This window comes from Gallus gallus, chromosome 1 (genome assembly GCF_016699485.2).
Source record: "Gallus gallus isolate bGalGal1 chromosome 1, bGalGal1.mat.broiler.GRCg7b, whole genome shotgun sequence".
Lineage (NCBI taxonomy): Eukaryota > Metazoa > Chordata > Aves > Galliformes > Phasianidae > Gallus > Gallus gallus.
Window position 1 is genome coordinate 75615890 of NC_052532.1, and position 19127 is coordinate 75635016.

The following is a 19127-nucleotide window of genomic DNA, read 5'->3' on the forward strand; positions in this document are numbered from 1 at the left end:
TGTAATGAAGAACACTGCATAAATCAGTAAGAAACCAGAAGCTGAGGAGAGACAGCATGCAGATGAGGGCATCTTATATCTGGCCAAAGCACTAAGGAAGGTGTTTGCAAGTTTGGAAGCCAAAATACAAAGAAAAGATGAAATTAAAAAGTTTTAAAATGTTAGGGTTAAAGAAAAGCAGGGAGACTGAATTGTTCCAGATGAAAAGAGGGGAAAACTGGAAAAGACAATTGCCTTTAATCTGGACTGCTGAGTGATTTAATTGGAAGGACAGGATTTCAGGTTGTGTACTTGTGGGAGATGTCAAAATTAGTGAGACTGTAATAAGAGCTCAGAACAAAAATGGGAATGGATATGGGAAATGGAGAGGTAACAGTCTGGATAGCAGTGCCTCTGCGTTCTTTCAAAACTCCAGTCTTGATAAAAGTTTTGTATTTCCAGATGTTTCTTCTTGCAGGTAGAAAACGAAAAAAGAGCAAAACATCCAATTATATCATATCTGTTGACCCAACTGATTTATCCCGGGAAGGGGAGAGTTTCATTGGAAAACTCAGGTGAGAAAATGGATAAAAACTACGGAAAAAAATGTACATATTCTGCAGTGGGATAGATGGAATTTACGTATTTGTTTAGTTGGAGTTATGGATAGCAATTTGCTCTCTCTCCAGAGAGAATTGATTTGTCACTTCTAGCTTACTGTATTCAGCTAGTTTGTAAGTCTTTATTCAGTTACCATTCATAATGATGATTTGGAGGAGTTCTGGCTCAGTGCTTTTCAGGATAGGTTATGTACCCAGTTGTACAAGGGGCACTTTACTGAAACTCCTTACTGAGATGATTGGGGAAAGACTCAGGTGACTGGACATGCCTAACTTTTCTGTCATGAACACATGCTTTTGGAAGACAATAAAAATTTCTACTGATGCCTCTCTTTTTGAATATCTTTCTATAACCTGAAATTAGGTCAAACCTCATGGGAACTAAATTTACAGTCTATGACCATGGAGTTAGCCCAATCAAGGCACAAGGTGAAGTAGAAAAGGCTCATACTCGACAAGAACTTGCAGCTGTTTATTATGTAAGTAGTGCCTCTTCCCTTTTGCCCCCTTCTAGTTTGTAGGCTGATTACTAAGAGACAGGACTCACAAAATGATGCTGCCTGCAGCCTCCCCCATTAAGCTTTAGAACTGATTTCCACCAGATAAGATAAAGGGCAGAAGCTTCAAATGTAATTTCTTATGAGTTTGATTTTTTTTTCATTAATGTCCGAGGGAGGGAGACACAAATTAATGTTCTTGTCACTTGACCAAAAATTGTTATACTCCAGTCCTGAGGTTTAAGGAAAATCTGAGATACTTCACAAAATCCAAGTCAGTCAAGTAGAAGTTTTTGTCTTTTATCATGGGTACAGTAGCAGAAATTTAAAAGTTCATTAGCCTGAAGCATGATTTTAATTTTTTTGGCTATTGATCTTAGTGGCACTTAGGGGGAAAAATTGACTTGATAATTTCAGTACTAACCTGTTCACAGAAATATCAGCAGATCTTTCCTTTGTATACAGTATTTTTCATTTCTCTACCTAACTGTACAGAGCAAGGTTTTAAAATGAGTACAGCAGATAATATAAAGTCAGCTTTTCATATATCAATATTTTTCATATACATGAAGTTTATGAAGTTTATATATGAATAAAATCAGTGCTCTTGTTCTCATATATGTTTCTAGATTTTTTTTAGTGAAGTGACAGATTGCAACTCTGAAGACCTTTATTCTTCATCTGTTGAAATGCTCTAGCACATCAGGAGAAGTTGTATCACTTAATTCAGCTATTCTAAAACATTCTGTCTTATAAAAGTGTCACTGACATGGGTACAGAATGCTTCAGACCAGTGGATTTTGGTTGAAATTATTAAATAAGTGGTTTAAGAATACCAAGAAAGACTTCTTTCCTTTGCTTTCTATACTAACTCTATATGGAGCAGTATCATGCAGTACTCTGGAAAAATCTATTTGTTTTAAGATTTAAGCTTGAATGGATGATGACTAGCTTGCCTTCTAGTTCTATTCTTAATCATTTATAAAAGAAAAAAAAAAAGAGAGAAAATAGTATGTCTGCTCTTAAACACAAGTAACAGAACGTAAAGAAAAATGCCAGTCATTCTTCAGGAACATACTTGTGATACCCAGCTAGCACAGTTATAGCCAGCAAATCTCTGAAAATAACATAAATGTGGATTCAAGTTCAGCTTTGCTGTCTTTCCTTCTGCATGATGGAGTATATCCATTCCTGAAAATGGTGTCTTTCCTTGTATTTCAGGAAACCAATGTGTTAGGATTCAAAGGTCCCAGAAAAATGTCTGTGATCATTCCAGGAATGAATATGCATCATAAGCGAATTCCAGTCCAGCCACGAAATGTGAGTTTTGGAGTTTGGTCACAATTCAGACTGGAGGAAGAGGTTAAAACTTTATCGTGGAAGTGTGGGTGTTACTGACAATCATGCTTATTAGAGAGTGGTTGGTAATGGCCATAGCTGGTACTGAGTCTAATGGGCAGCAACAGTGTTGCTCAAAGGTGATGATTAATTTATTCTTGCCTTTTACCTCACTTACAAGTTTCTGAATCTTGTTTGTGTTCTTACTCGTCTTTTAGGCAGCCTGTTATTTACTTAGCTATTGCAAATGGCTACTTTGTCTTGTTGCTGTTGCGTGTACAACCCCTTTTCATGAAAGGCACTTATTGTATTTTCTTCACCCTTTATACCTACTGTTTTGTTAGCAGGTAAGCATAGTGACTGTGGCCAAGGCTGAAACATAAAGCTGTTCCAAAATCATATAATCATAGAATCGTTTGAGTTCCAAGGGACACGTAAAGGTCATCTACTCCAACTCCCCAGTAATGAACAGAGAAATGTACAGCTCAGTCCCCTTCTTTCTAATGGCTCCCTTTTAGATACTGAAAGGGTGCTATCAGGTCTCCCCAGAGCCTTCTCAAGGCTGAACAGCCCAAGCTCTTTCAGCCTGTCCTCACAGGGGAGATGTTCTTCCTCTGAACACACTGCAACAGGCCCATGTCTCTCCTGTACTGAAGACTCCACATCTGGATGTAGTAATCCAGATAAGGTCTCACCAGCTCAGAGTAAAGGGGCAGGATCACTTCCGTTGCTCTGCTGACCATGGTTCTTTGGGTGCAGCACAAGATGTGGTTGGCTTTCTGAGCTGTGAATGCACATTGCTGGCTCATGTCTAGCTTGCCATCCACCAGTATACGCAAGTCCTTTTTGCTCCGTTGTTTTGTCCCCCAGCTTGTATTGATAGTGGGAATTGCCATGATCCAGGTACAAGACTTTGCACTTGGATTTGTTAAACTTTATGGGGTTCATCTGGACCCACTTTTAGAACCTGTCCTGGTTCTTTTTGTGCCTTGATCAGAACAAGTTTTACTTTAAGGAAAATAATGAATTCTTTAGAATAACCTATTTTTTATCTGTGTACAATACTAAAACACTTCAGTGTAGTTTTGTTAGCCAGAAAATATTGCTTTCTGATCATCTTCTTCCCGTTACATAACTTAAGCTTCTTGGATTCTTTTTCTTGTGAGTTTAACTTCTATTATTTCAATTTGGATGTTATTTGTTGCATAGCTTTTAAAATCATATGTCTTGTGTCTCACTACTGTTTCCAGTTCCTTGTAAGTAATTCTTTCTCAGACTTGATGTACTATTTTGCCTCCTTTTTGCATCTCATAATTTTTATTTTTCTGTATGTTTTTCATATTATGCACCTCTTATTCGACAACATAGCGTGACACTTAACCTACTTACATCATATTTAACATCTCCTTCAGCCTTTGGACTTTACACTGAAACACCACAAGGCATATGCAGTTAACACTATGTAGTTAATTTTACGTTATTTTCTTTTGTTTCAAAGTTTAGAATATTGAAAATAGAAGTTGGTTTACAAATGAACAGGATCACAGAAACCATATAAATCTCAAAAAGGAGGTTCCTGCTAGCAGGATGGAGGTCATCTGTGATGTGTGAATTGCTGTCTTTTCTGTCTGCATGCGTGCTTTTTGTCTCACTTTTTTCTTGTTTGAGAAGAGATATGGTGATAGTTTATAGAGTAGAAAAGACTGCTTGGAAAATATTTTCTTGTTACTTGCAGGATACTTTCAGTAGGACTGAGTTTAAATGCCACCATTTCATTTAACAGGGAATGACGAAATCACAGAATGCACATATGAGAGCGGCAGTGCTCAAAAGCAGAGTCATTCTGAATCTGATAAAATGTTTCTTTCTTCTGAATAGGAAAATGAGAGTCTTCTGTCAAAATGGCAAACCAAAGATTTAGAGAACCTCATTGAGTTGCACAACAAGGCTCCAGTCTGGAATGATGATACTCAGTCCTATGTTTTGAATTTCCATGGGAGAGTCACTCAGGCATCAGTGAAGAACTTCCAGATTGTCCACGACAATGACCGTAAGAGTCTGGTGGAGAGTGGAGGAGAGGGTCATTTAAACAGGAAAAACAGTATATTTCATGAGGTTTGGGAGGAATAGAACATTATTCCTGGAGAAGGGGACTAGGTGAAGGAAGTTAGCTCAGGATTACTGGGGGCTTCTGTCTGTCAGGAAAACTATAAAAGGCCTGACTTTTCCTGGGGTGAGTGCAGAGAGGCTGCTCTCAATAGCTGCATGAAAAGGAGAGAGAGGAACTGCAAGCCTCTTGCAGGGGAAAGAGAGAGTTAACATGACACCTTCAATGCAGTGAAAGAGTGGCTTGAGCCTTGGTTCTTAGAAGGAAGGTAATCTCTACCACAGTCACTACAGACAACAGATTTTAAAGCCAGTTTGGTGAGAAAGGATGGATACACCAACTGCATATATTTGGGACTGACAGACACATTTAAAGTTCTGTTTGTTTATTTTCTTTGCTTACCCCTGAAATTGCTGGTCTCTGAATTTTTTTTTTCTCCCCAGCTGACTACATTGTGATGCAGTTTGGTCGTGTAGCAGAAGATGTTTTCACTCTGGACTATAACTATCCTCTTTGTGCTCTTCAGGCCTTTGCTATTGGACTGTCCAGCTTTGATAGTAAATTGGCCTGTGAATGAGAAACAGCAGACTTGAGACATGAAACTCACTCCCATCTCTGTATCTTGTTAGAATTCCAGGTGAAGTAATGAAAAGCACATTGGGGGTGGAAGGATACTAGGAGATGAACTTTTGTAGGCTTATTGGAAAGTAAATAGCAGTCCTGAGAGCATTTTGGTATTTAACAGTAGACCGTCTTAGGAGACTGTCTCATGACTGAGCGGTCTCTGTACACTTTGTGGAAGAACAAAGAACATGAGTGATGTTTTTGTTGTCAGAATTGATTTTGCTTTCAGAATCTTTGCATCAGCTGCTGCTTTAGCAGGCTAAGGAATTTATTTCATTAATTGAAACCCATTGCAGCTAGGATTAGAAAAATAATGGTTTAGTGTTCATGTACCTTGAATCTTCAGCAATGCCTCTGGAGATGATGCTACTGATATTACTTTGAGTTTCTGGTCAGATTAATTAAGAAAAGAGCAGAGTTGTTATGGCATACGTTCTGTCTTGCCCTGTGCAGCATTTTTCAGCCTGTTAAGAACAGTGGAAGAGAAAAGGGTTCAGGTTAAGCCTATGCACAACTGTAGGTAGTGGTCAACAAACAGAACTGGACTGAGACACTGGCTCTAATGAAACATGTTTCTCTAACTTTGCGGAATGAATCTCTGTTAAAGCTGATAGTCCATTTCCCTTTCATTATCCTAATTGCTTCATGTCCCTTAATATACTTTTTAACAAATGAACAATCACTCCCTTTTAATTTGGCAAAATTATATCCATTGGTGTATCTCTTATTTTTAACTATGTGAAATAAAAGATTGAGTAGACGATGAAACATGACTTTGGCCGAAAGTAGTATCATACTGCTCCTGGAAAGCAATGTTTGGATCTAGATCAGAAACACTTTTTAATTTGTCCTTTATTTGTAAAATTTGCTACATTTTTAGGAATGAGCGAGAGGTAACTGATTTCTTTTTTATTTGTTTAATGTGAGATTATCCCAAGTTATGACACTTTGTAGTAGGTTTCATATAAATAATTTTAATCTGCCTTCAAGAGTAAGATAACTCAAGAGGAGATTACTGATGTTTTCAAGGGCATCAGTAAGTTTAAAAAAAAAGAAAAGTATCATGGGGCTCTACAGTAGTTCTTTCCTGTGTTCCCATTTAAATGCTGGATTGTACAATTTGGGGACTGTAGGTTACAGCATGGGACGTTTCTTGATTCATAGGGCTTTGATTTATCAGTGAGTTGTTACACGCTGACATGTGAGCCTTGTAGTACGTACATCTGCTGTGTCCTAAAGCAGAACAGCTAATAGCTTGCCACTTCCATGGCTACTATGTGTATTCATGATGAGCCTGGAAAACTGCATCTTCCATTAAGACAAGAAACAGCATTCTTCAGTTTTGCATGTTGCTATTATCAGCAGATGAGCTGCTTCATGCTCCTAAGAAGCAGACTTATTGCTTTTGGCCTCCAGAGTCTTTGCAATGGTAGGTATCACTTGCTCTTTCAAAACAGAAACAGAAAATGACTTCATAGAGTTTAATTGCCTAGGAAAAACAAACAAACAAACAAACCAGTAATCATTTGTAAACTTTGTATTTAATTGGAAATTATGAACTGTTGCTGGGAGGACCAACTCTACAAAATGCTGGAAGCCCAATCTCACATACCCATTCTGTATTAGCTGGAGAGCCATTGTATTCAGAGAGATCTCATCTGCACATCAATCAGTGAAGAGAACTGATATCATGAATATCCTTTATGCCTTCATGTACTTTCTGCTCATCAGGCCAAGAACAAGATCTCGTAGTGTTCTCAAGTTATGTTCTGCTGAGTTCTTTGGTTCATGGTTCTGCCTTTTACTCATCCAGAAATACTAAGAAGACTGATAGTAATCTGAGTACTTTTTTTTCTAATTAGCACAATGTGAAAGAAACTGCACTGTGTTAGTTTGGTGTGACTTGAAGGTCTTGAAGCTTAAATGCTGATTTCCTATTCAAGATGATTTTGCTCTGTTCTCAAAAAGTCATGGTAATGTTGCTTGTCGGTTATGCTAGTTAGCAGCGGATCTTCAAACTGTTTGTTGATGTCAGATCATCTTCACTGGGCCAAAGTCTCAGAGTCTTGGTCAAGTTATGTGGACAGATTAACTGTGTCAGTACTCTTTTATCAGATACTGTTTTACATCAATTGTATTTATAATTTTTATATCTCAATGCAAATAAATAATTAATATATTGGAAAACTCAATAATTCTAAATGAGGTTTTTTGTTTTCTTTTTGGTATGATTTTGTTGTCACTTGTGATTGCTATTTGTTCCTCCTGTACTCGTTTCTTCCTATCTTCTCGTATCTTACCTCTCTTCTTTCATACACCTTTTCCTTTGTTGTTCTCAATTCTATTCTTTTGTGATGTTTTCTTTATACACTTAGAAGCCTAAGAATAATAAATGTAAGGTTATTCTCTAATGCCCTTAATGTCTTTTTTTTTTTTTCACAGCAGGGTTTCTGGTATAGTTCATGGTTCCTATTTGATTATTTCTTTGAGCTGCTTGCACTTCTTAGTTTCATGTTTTTAATGCTTAACTCAGTCTCAAGGTAGTGCTTTTGAGATGATTTGTTATACATTTTCCTATCTTCCATCTGAACCTGTTCTCCTATTGAAGTATGATACAGTGTATTCCAGAATCAAGAGCTAAAATAACACATGATTAGGGGGAACATCAAGTTGAAATGGTGATTCTTCCATACTATCAGCATAATATCTGCTTTATACTTACTGTGCAGCTCTACTTTGTGATATCTGTAAATCTCTCAGTTATCATTGAAATAGGTTTCCTATCTGTTAAAGAAGGCAAGAAAAACCTTTCCCCTGTTTTGCAAATCAAGAGCTGTTTTCTCTAACAACTGTTAGTCTTGTATCTCTTAAACTTTCTAGTCTACAGAATTCTGGTCATAACATGTTCTGTGTGGAGTTATTCTTTGCTGGAAGCTGTAGAACACTTATTTGGTCCCCAAAGGGGAAGAAAATTCAGAAGCAAGCTAACTTCACCAAAATGATTAGGGTAAAAGTTATAACTGTAGCCTACTCTGTAAATTTTTAAACTAGAAAATACATAAACAGGTGGACGTATTCTAGAGGATGGGAATTGGTGATCATTTCCTAATTAACATTTTCGAAAGAGAGGAGCCATTGCACCATCTGCAACAAATCAAAATAAATTATGAAGAAAACAGAGGATTCACCTTTTATGCTTCATTGAATAGAGCCCCTCATTAATAGGAAAGTAATAGTACTTCACTGTGAAAAGTGACTTTTTTTAAAAAAGTTAGATATCAAAATCATTCGGAAAAGAAATGTAGAGGTGTGGGGAATTGGTCTGATCAAGTGTCCAGCTCCCTCTGCTTTCTGATCTAAGCAAAGTAATTTGCTTCAATGTCAGTAACAAAAAACAAACAAACAAAAAACCCAAACACAAATAAACAAAAAAAACACCTCCGTTATCCTTGAGTGAGTTTCTATATATATGATTAAGTGGAATCCTGAAAGCAATTTAAACGATGATTTACAGAGAGGAGTAGCCTTCAGTTTCCTTTCTTGGAGATGTGTTGATTCTGCAGTGAAATGGGAGCAACAGAATATATTAGTCACATAACCATAAGACCTGGTAATCAAATCGGTGAAAAGATGTGAGAAATAAGCTACCATTAATTTATATTTTTCATAAAGTTACATGTTTTTAAATCTGATTAAGTAGAAATGGTGGTTAAATGTGATAATTACAGGGCTTTGTATAACTACAACAAAAATATATATATACTTCCATCTCACTCATAGGTCTGCTCCTAAAGTAATGCTTCTTATTTTATTATGTTGGCTCATGACATCAGAGATGGTAGTGGTATCACTTGTTTTTTTTTTGTAGATGTCGTTCTCTATTGAAGAGTCATCCTCTTTACCCGTGGCTACAGTCAAAGAAGAGAGCCAATGTGATGAAGGATTTTTTTCCCCAACACATTCTCTGAAGGAGAACAACTGTCAGCCTGGTGATGAACCATGTTCTTTCCCTGAGACACTCTGTATTAAGGAAGAGGAAGGCTTACAGCTGGGAGACTGGCTGTCCCCTTTTGCTTCAACCGTAACTGTAAAGGAAGAGCCAGACTCATTTGTCCCAGTCTCAGCCGTGATGGAGAAGAAATGTTTCACCATACTGAAGTCACCATCTAAGGGTGTTTCTGACGCATTAGTTATAAAGAGGTGTGAGAGGCGGGAAATGAGCAGATCCAGAAGGAAACAACACCTAGCACTGCCTTGCTCAGAAGAGCCTGTCCTTATCTTCCCAGAGAGCAATGAATTTGATCCTTTCCAGTTAGGGGCAGACCTCCCCTTACTGCAGGAAAACCAGCCTCTAGAGAATGCATCACAGCTGAGATGCCTGCAGGAGGAAAGGGGGCCTTTTAAAACACCAGTCAAAGAGATGTTCAGCAAATTGCCAGTTTCTTCCACTCCCTGCAAAGTCCCAGCAACTACTACTCCCCCACTAGGGGGCCTTGATCCCTGGAAGTCTGCACTGTCAGCCAAGAGAGGTAATGAGCTGGATTTCAGTCCAGTGAGAACCCTTCCGCTGCCGTTCACACCCTGCCAGGAGAACCAGGACTTGCTGGGTTTTAACAGCACACCCCTTAAAAGTCCTCTCCCTGAGTCTTCTTGGGAACTGCTCAATACAGAATCCAACGACACAGTACACAGCCCCCTCACAAGCTCTCCATCTTTTAGTCACAAATCTACGAAGCAGTTGTCCCTTGAACTGCCAGCCTCTGGTTTTACTGAAAACCGATCACTCGTGGAGGGCCTGATTTTGGACACCATGAATGACAGTTTGAGCAAAATCCTTTTAGATATCAGCTTTCCTGGTCTTGAGGATGAAAACTTAGGAACAGACATTAGTTGGTCTCAGCTTATACCTGAACTGAAGTAAACTGCCCAGAAGACTGAATTTGGTTTATTTGGACTTGACAGAAAGCACTCTCCTCTTCTGAGATCTGTTCACGTAGTCAAAAGCAGACAGTCTTTTTAGACAATTCCTTCATTCGTGGAAATATTGACTCCTGCTAAGCTGGGAGACGGGCCTGTTGGCTGCTATGAGCTGCCTTTTTGAGCTGCAGTGGACTATTTGTGTGGATCAAGATAGAACCTCTCTAATCTGGTGCTAGAGTGGAGAGTCCCTGGAGAGGGGTTATCAGGAAAGCATCTAGATAGGCCCTGAACAGCCCTGGCTAATCAAGGTATTAGAGGAAACGGGTACACTCCTCAATTATGCCCCCCAATAGCAAGGGCTCTGAGCATTTCCTCCTTCTCTGTCCTTACTTTCTTTTACTTTGTTCTGATCTTATTTAGCATCTTCTGTGTAGGTTTAATGGATTTAAGCCCCGTACATTCCTTAAATTACTAGCTCTTTATTATAACGGTAACTTTATTCTTGTAGAGTTATTAGGGAAATATTTGAGTTGGTAAAGGATTTAGCTTAGTGTTGTCCATATGTTCCGCCTGCCCTGTATTCCTCTAGATGAGAGCCCCAAATGCCATTTTCTTTTAGTCCAAAAACACACTGGCCTTGAAAGTTGCCAAGGCAGAAATCTGAAAAATCGTCTATGTGTGACTGAGTGACTACTCAAGCTAAACAGAAAAAAAATTGTTAACTGGATTGCAGCATAAAATCTTGGTTCATTTTTCCTTCTCAGCTCTTCTTCCCTTCCCAGGCTGGAATGGAGAAGAGCTGTAACTCTTGGTTCCACAGTCCTATTAATATGTATGTATAGGACTTGGTAGAGTCACAGTTGCAGTAAGATGGATTTCTACAGAATGGTTAAAGCAGCTTTCTTTTCAGACATCAGCTGAAAATGTGAAACAGAACCTGTAAAGTGAATACTGGTATTTTCACTGACAAGTGACCTCTGGGAACAAAAGGTATGTTTCTCCCATTGCAATAGAGCTACTCTTCCCAGTTCTTTAGAACTCACCTCAAAGGAGGAAGTGGCTGTGAAAAGACCTAATCATTCTGCTTCCAGACAAGTGATGACTCATGCATCTACATACTCAATAAATTTTTTTGCGGGAGCGCAGTTGAGTATCATCTTTACTGCAGCCACTTTTAGCGATGTGCTTTGGCTGGACCACAGCATGAACAAATGCTTTTTTGCTTGCCTTGACGTGGGCTTTAGCCTTGGATCTTAGTTCTGGGAAAAGAGGCAGGTTGCTGTGGGAGGGGAGAGTATCAGTGGGAAGATGATGTGTTTAGTACAAATCTGCATTTCTAAGAACCGCTCCATACATCGGTGCTGCTTTGCAAGAAAGGGCTGTTCATACGGTAGTTTCAGTAGCAGGCTAACCAACCACAGCCACGATCTGGGCAAACTTCAATTCATGTATCAGTATTTACAAGACATCAGTAGAAACACCTTACCTCAGAAGTTTCCCCAGATCTTAGTGATCTTTCTTGGTGCTGTGCCAAGGACAGTCCCTGAAAGTCTCTTACTGCCTGATGTCAGTAAGTTATCATGAAATTTTCTTTTACCTCAGGCAACATAATTTCTTGGAATCTCTTTGTCCTACCTGAAGCACTGAGGGGAGGATTGAAATTCCTTTAAGCAGTCATAGAGCGTGAAAAGGTATAAGAAATGAAAAAGGAATAGAGAGGCCAAGCACGTCCTTCAGGCTTTTCACCCACTGCTGTATCACAAGAAGCTCCACTAGAGATGCTGAGGGAAAGTGCACTAAGTTGAATCCTCTGTTTTGGAATTCAGGATATGCCTAATGCATGTCTGATCTCTGGTCTGTCTTACACAGTGATTTGGTACAAAACATGCAGCAAATCCACTTCTGATGGGTAGAGAACTACAGACTCTGATGTTGTGGGCCCACATAATAAAATGGGAGGCATTACTTTTGGAGCAGCCCGTGTGTGTGTCAAAGAAATGATGGACAGTGCAGTTGCTCACCACCTGCTGACTGATGCCTAGCCAGTCACCTGAGCAATGGCAGGTGCCTATCACAGCTGAAACCAGGACAATATCCACTCTTATTCCATACCATTTACATCGTGCTCTCAGGTCCCATGCTTGCCAACATACCCTGGTTAATCACCACCACCTTTGCTTGGCTCCATGAAAATTCATCAAAATCTTCCATCAAAATCTGTGTAACTTAGTGAAGTAATATTGAAACAGCAACCACAGTAGTGTTGACATACAATATTCTATAGCAATTAACATATGAGCGCGTCTCCAAAAGTAATGCCTCCTATTTTATTATGTTGGCCCATGATGTCTGAGGCAGATGGTGGTGGTATGGCAGTAGAGGTTGAACCTTCCCACTAATATTCCATTACATTTTGTTGCTGTGTGACGGATGGAAGCTTAGGGGCAGTCTGGCAAAATGGCGTCAGACGTGCACGTGCGCATGAAGCAAAGATGTGGAACTGAACTCGTCCGTGCAGAAGAAATTGCAGCCACTGACATTCATCGACGCTTCCTGAACGTTTATAAGTAACAAATAGTGGATGTTAGTGCAGTGAAGCGGTGGGTGGTGTGTTTCAGCGGTGACAGCAACAGTGGGTCACCTCTGCTGGTGCAGATATTTACAAGTGCGGCACTCTCATTCATGGCTGGCAAAGGTGCATAGCTAATGGCAGTGACTGTTGAAAAATACCGTTTTGTAGCTCTATCACATATTGGGCTCTTCGTATCTGTTGTAGTTTCCATGGAAACAAAGAGGAGGCATTACTTTTGAAGCAAGGAACATACAATTCATATCACTGGTTGTTCTCCCCCAGAATCAAATCCCCCTGAAGTACACATCAGAATTCCCCATCCTGCCATATTACCCACAACATCCACCCCAGTCCTTGAGCAAAAGTAGTCCCACAGATAGGCTTGCCCAAACCAGGAGTAACTAACTCGACCTATTTTCCCCAGCATGTTCTTTATTATGTGCCCTATGGGAACTTTGCCTGTTTCTACAGCACATAGGGGTTTTGATTAGGCAGTGTCAGCTCAATTGGCAAATCCTCTAGTGTTAACTAACAAAGTGGCCTTTGCTAAATGTGTATCTTAACACCCTCAGCTTCCATGGGTGCTGTCAGTGGGTGCTGTCCCAGCACCTATTGCTCTCAGAGTAGTGTTTAACAGTCCATGGTATCATTCAATTTTTTCCATGAGCTGGTGTGATAGGCTATCAACAGTTTACAGGCTAGTTTGGCCCGGCTCCATGACTAGCGGGGCAGGGGGACCCATGCCCCAGGAAAGGGAAAAGGGTAAAAGGGTAGAGAGATGGGCCTAAAACAAAAAGCAGCGGCAATGATCTGAGGAGAAACAAACTAATTTACTAAATGAGATATCAGAATGCAAGATAACACACTATAATACGGTATAATACAGTTGAAGCTAATAAATCAAATAAAATGAGAGTGTCCGAAAAGTCAAAGGCCTTAGTCTAAGCAAGCTGAGACAATGTGCCTGGGAGCAGAGACGAGCCAGAATCAAAAGGGGAGGTCAAGTGACGTACGAACAGTTTTCATCTTTCCCTCTGAGCAAACAGTCCTCTGGGAGATGTAGTTCTCTTCTGGGGTAGGTACCCGGAACTGGAGCATTAACTCTTTAACTCCCAGTGCACTACATGATGTTATGTGGAATACCAATAACAAAAAATCATAAAACCATGACATAGGAGATGTGATATACCCAGTCAATGCCATGCTCTTTGGCCCAGGTGTCATGAGACTTTTTTTCATAAATTAGTCCAGCTGTCAAAGTCAGCTCTTTCTTCGGTGCCCTCAGCTGTAAGTCTTGCTTCTGAAGGCCCGGGATAGTGTTTCGGACAGTGGCATGGGGCGTAGGATGTGCTTTAGCCACCTGGTGGTTACTTCCACCATTGTAAGCATGTGTTGCTTACTGTATCAGATCTGTGGAAGTGTGATATCTATCAGCTCACCCCGTATTTATATTCCAGCCACAGTTCTACATACCAGAGGGGCTTTATCCACTTGGCTTCCTTGATTGAAGCACATTTTGCATTTGTGGATAAACTGTGCAATAGTGTCCATGGTCAAGACTTCCCCTCAAACATTTACATGTTTGAGCCCATTTATATGTTGCATCTTTTCCTAGGTGGCCTGACATATGATGGACCTATCAAGCTATAAGTAATTCAGCCTTATGTTGCCAGTCCAGATCTTCCTGAACCACTTCAATTTCAGTAGCCTCTTTTGTAGCCTATTTTGATGTTCTTCAGTGGCCCAATTCAGATACATGAGCATCTACATGATGTGTCAGGCAGCAACAATGGAAGGCCATCTAGATGGCCTTCACCTCTGCACATTGGCTTGATTCACTAAATTCACTTGATTCACTTGATTTGCTAAATGTGTCTCTCAGTGCTCTTAAAGTGTCCCTGCATCCACTGCTCTCAGAGTAGTCTTTAACAGTCCATTGCATCATTCAGTTTTTTCCATGGGCTGGGGTATGTCTTTTTCCATAGTGACTGGAGAATGAGATGCTGGAGAGCAGCCTCACTGAATAAGATGTGAGGCTCATGTGGCACACCATGATGAATTCTTCCTCAAAATGTTCTAAATAAAATTTAAGACACAAGAGACAACGGAGGCAGATTTGTAGGGACACAGTAGGAAGGAGCTGGGTAAACCAATTAGTACGTTAGCGTTTTAACTCAGTCGTCTAAAGAAAATTTTCTTCAGGTCTCCTGATATGCATAATGGATTTTGAAGTTGGGAGGGATACTTCTGTGCAAATAATTTTTATTTTTAAGTTAATTCAAATAATTAAAAATAAAAGGGAGATAAAAATAATAAGGCAGAGAAAAAGTGCTACTATTGTAATATTGCTTGAAGGAGGGAATAGGTGAATTCCCTTGGGTCGTTTTTGACTATGATCCGGCTTTCGCAGGTGTTAATAACGGTCAATTTCCAAATGTTAAAACAAGAGAGGAGAAAGAAGACTAGCATGGTAGAAGACTGATCCACTGATCAGAAATGACCAGTGAGAAAAGAAAATTTGTAAAAGACCATGAAGGACCTTTGGGACTTAATGGTGAAGAAGTGTTGTGTATTTGCTGTTATGAAGAAGAGATGAGCAGTGTTGGCAAAATGTGGAGAGAAGACAAAACAGATATTTGGGAAAACAACTCAGTGGCTCTTCTCTGGATTGCTGTGAGCACAGTAGGCCAGAAAGGAGGATTGAGGGTTCAGAAATAGATGTGTTAGGAGGGTAGCTTAAGCAATGAAGTTGATTGATGGGATAGGAAAAGAGAAACTATGTAGTGAACAAGACCAGCTGTCAGATCTAATTCAAACCTGCCTCAAGGCAAGTCTGGCAGGCATGACAGGATAAATGACTGCTACCAAGCTGGGACTGCCTACTTTGCCAGCTGTGCCAGTTAGGTGCGAATGTATATTTTCAGTGTAGTGATGGGTTGGTCATGGAATGTGCTCTGCAGATGAGGGAAGACTGGGAAGAGAAGACAGAAAGGGAGAAGGGGTGCACAGAGCCCCCACAGAAAAAAAATGGGAGTCATTTTAAAGTCGACTACCTAGCAGAGTGATTTGATAAAAGCCATAGGGGACGTCCCATTGCTGTTATGTGAATAGTTTCCTTTCTCGGATGCTCTCAGGACAGTTAAACTCTCACTAAACAAGCACTTCTGGCTGTACTGTAGCCGTTTAACTGTGCGGGGTGAAAGCCACGTCCCTGAGGTAGCTCCGAAGAGGCCTGTGAGTCAGGCCTGGCTGCAAGGGGCTAGTCGCGGGGGTGTGCTGGGCTGGGATCACCGCCCTGAAGGGCCGAACTGTGGCTGTCGCAAGAGCGCTTGGACCCTGCAGTCTAAGGGGGCTGCATGGGGGCTGGCAGCTGTTAGATCACCGCCTGGGCTGCTACTGAACACTCTGTAGCCCCGGGGCTTCCGGTGCGAGCGCTGGCTTCTCGTCCGCGTACCCCCACGTCTGGGAAAACAACAGGCGGGAGGCGGCGTTTCCGCGGCTTGTCCACCGGTTGAGGCCGAGCCGTCCTGAACAGCGATTGTAACTTCTTTTCCCGACTCTCACCGCCGCACTGATTTCTGGAGGTGGCCGTGTCCCTTCCGCTCCCGGCACCCCTGCAGCCAAGCTCTCTCGGCTCTCCTGGCTTTTCCTTCGCGGCCGCCTAGAGTTTCCTTCCTCTGCTCCCGTTTGTGGGGCAGCCCGCCCCTGCGGGCTTTTTCTTCCGGCCATTGCCCCACGATCCCCCCCGCCTCCTCCCCGAGCACGCACGTCCCCGAGCCGGAGAGGGCCGATCCCCTGTGGATTTTGTTCACAACTCCGCCTCGGCCTTTCTCTCGCCTCCCCCTTCTTCCCCCGGCCAGTCCCCTCCCTAACCCTCTTCCATCCTCTACATTAGATGGGAGTCCCCTCCCTCAGTCGCGTTCATTTCATACCAACTCTCATTCCACGCGTTCCTCGTTTACTCCTTTAAAACTCCAGGGAAAATAAAAACCCTCTCTTTTCTTCCCAAATTCTGGCGGAACGCTGCCTCCCCCCGCCGCCGTGCAGTCTCGCCGTCCGGCCCGCCGCTCCGTACTCTTCAGGTAAGTCGGCGGCACTCGGCTGGGGCCGCTTTGTGCGCTCCTGTTTAACTCCGGCCCGGCCCGGCCAGGCCCGGCATTGTTCGTGCCGTCCCCGCCGTCTGCCTTCCTGGGGACTTCGGAGAGTCCCGAGTGTACGTTCCGGAGCCGCCCCGAGGGGAACCACCCCGGCAACTTTTTTTCTTTCTCTCTGGCTTGGTGGTAGCGATGCTGAGCGAGAAGCTGGTCCACTTCCCTGTCCAAAGCCCTGATCTCACCCCTGCGGACTTAGAGGTGGGGATCGAGCAAGAGAGAGGGAGGCATATAGTAATAAACTTTATCTGCTCTTGTGGCAGAAAGTCCTGGAGCAGAAGGAGGATTTGAAGCTGGTCCTCACTGCCTCAGTGTAACAGCAGCTGCTCTTGCCTTTCTCAGGTCAGGACAATGTATTTCCCGATTGCTTTCCTGCGGGGTAGTGGGGAACGAGTGCCTGCTGGGAAAAGAAAAAAAAAGGGGGGTAAAAGAAAGGGTTCGAAGCTGGTCATGTGCAACAGAAGAGATGTGAATGTATGAAGGAAGTGATCAGAAAATTTTCAATGGAGGCTACTGGTTCCTTTCACCGTTCTGTGCCTGCACAGTACTTTGGGAACTCGGTAGCTTGGTGCATCAGCAGAGAACTGCTAACGCTTCTGGAAAAAATAGGTTTCTGCACGTTTTATAGAGTTGATCTGGGGGGACAGTTAAGAGGAGGATCGGTACTTTTTGTGGTACGGATATAAATTCTATTGTAAACTATGGAGAGTGTTTTGGAGAAAAACAAAATTAACAATAATAAGCAAAAACATGCATGGTATTACATGTGGGTTGTTATAATACATTTACGAAAAGATGAGGAAATACTGTTTTCCTAGATGAGTTAATCAGAAGTTAGAAGGCTTGAATTTTGATGGCATGCTTCTGGGAAGGATTTTAAAGCAATCAACCTACCCTCATTCCCCCACCTACATGATGTGCCAGGCAGCAACTAAATGGCCTTCACCTCTGCACACTGGTTTGATTCACCTTCTCTTTCAGCAGTTTTCTGAGACTTGCATTGTAGGACTCCATACAGCAGCTTTCTATTTCCAGTGCATTTGTACAGTATGACATGATCCACCATTGAACAAGGCATATAGCTTCTCATTTTATGGTAGTTCATTATACAGTGGGTCTGCTTCTGCACGCATCACCTCCTCCTATGATATTTTGAAATGTTTGCCTTCTGGCCAGCCCATAATCACGTAAAAGGTTTCTGGATGACAGGGGCTTCCTATTTGAGCCTGTTGTGTGATCAGTGCAACTTGTAGCATCAGCTGCATGATGTATGGAGGGGACTCTGTCTTTGAAGATCCAGCTCAGCACCAGCAGCTGAGGTGCCAAGAGGAACCATGCTGCAGCACCAAACACTTCCGAAGCAGCTCAAACCCCTTCGTATGCTGCCAATATCTCTTTTGCTGTTGGAGTGTAGAGTAGTCCTTGGGTCCTTTGTATCTGGACTCCAGAACCTAAGAGGTAAACACTGAGTCTCCCTTGGTGCTTCCTACCTGACTACAGTGTACATCTCTCAACTCTTGTCTTGCTTACTCTGGGCAAAGTGCTACTGTAGGAACTATTTCCTGTTTAATTTGTTCAAAAACTTGTCATTGCTCAGGGCCCGATTTAAAATCATAATTCTTCTGGATCCCATGATAGAGGGGACTTACAATCAGACTGTAATTTGGAATATGTGTTCTCTAAAAACCCACAGTGCTCCAGAACACTTACATTTCCTTTTTGCCAATTGGTGGAGACATAGGTGTTTTTTGTTGATCTGACAACATCAGTCTTGCCATTTTATTCCTAAAAATTGGATCTCCTGTGCAGGTCCCTTGACCTTACTTTGTTTTATGGCAAAATCATCTGTGAGAAGAATTTGGACTATTAGGACTGGCAAGGCAGTCTGAGAAGCTAAGAAGGATTCACACTGTTCAACAACAACTAAAGAAATGGCGTGTTAACAACATCAGTTTTCTCATAAATCCAAACCATGGCACCATACAAGCTGCTATGAAGAAAATTAACTGTATCTCATCTGAAACCAAGACAACCTAGAAATTAAACTGTATCACTGAGAGTACTGTCCAAATACTTCATGAACTCCAGCAGGCTTAGTTCTGTGACCACTGCCTCACGGAGCTTTTGCAGTGCCCAGTCACCCTCTTGGTGAAGAATCTTTTCCTAATATCCAACCTGTCTCTCCCCTGGCACAGCTCCATGCTGTTCCCTCAGGTCCTGTCACTATCACCAGAGAAGAAATTGGCACCTGCCCCTCTGCTCCCCTTGTGAGGAAACTGTAGGCCATGAGGACTTCCCTCAATCTTCTTTTCTGTAGGC

At 41.7% G+C, this 19127-nt stretch overlaps 1 protein-coding gene across 14 annotated transcripts in view; it reads left to right on the forward strand.

Annotated features, from left to right (window-relative positions):
* Positions 1-19127, forward strand: part of TULP3 (TUB like protein 3) — a 56629-nt gene that overhangs the window by 24135 nt on the left and 13367 nt on the right. For 4 of the 14 annotated variants that reach the window (XR_006933119.1, XR_006933118.1, XR_006933109.1 and 1 more), the window contains 4 exons: positions 442-554; positions 964-1078; positions 2318-2416; positions 9034-16739. Coding sequence is in view for 3 of the 14 variants with exons in the window: in XM_046909722.1 (XP_046765678.1) it covers positions 442-554; positions 964-1078; positions 2318-2416; positions 4313-4484; positions 4985-5118 (633 nt within the window). In the remaining 11 variants the exon portion in view is untranslated. Of the gene's footprint in view, positions 1-441; positions 555-963; positions 1079-2317; positions 2417-4312; positions 4485-4984; positions 7358-9033; positions 16740-17071; positions 17151-19127 lie in introns of those variants that run through there. The other 10 variants (XM_046909722.1, XM_046909720.1, XM_046909716.1 and 7 more) reach the window with 8 other exon arrangements.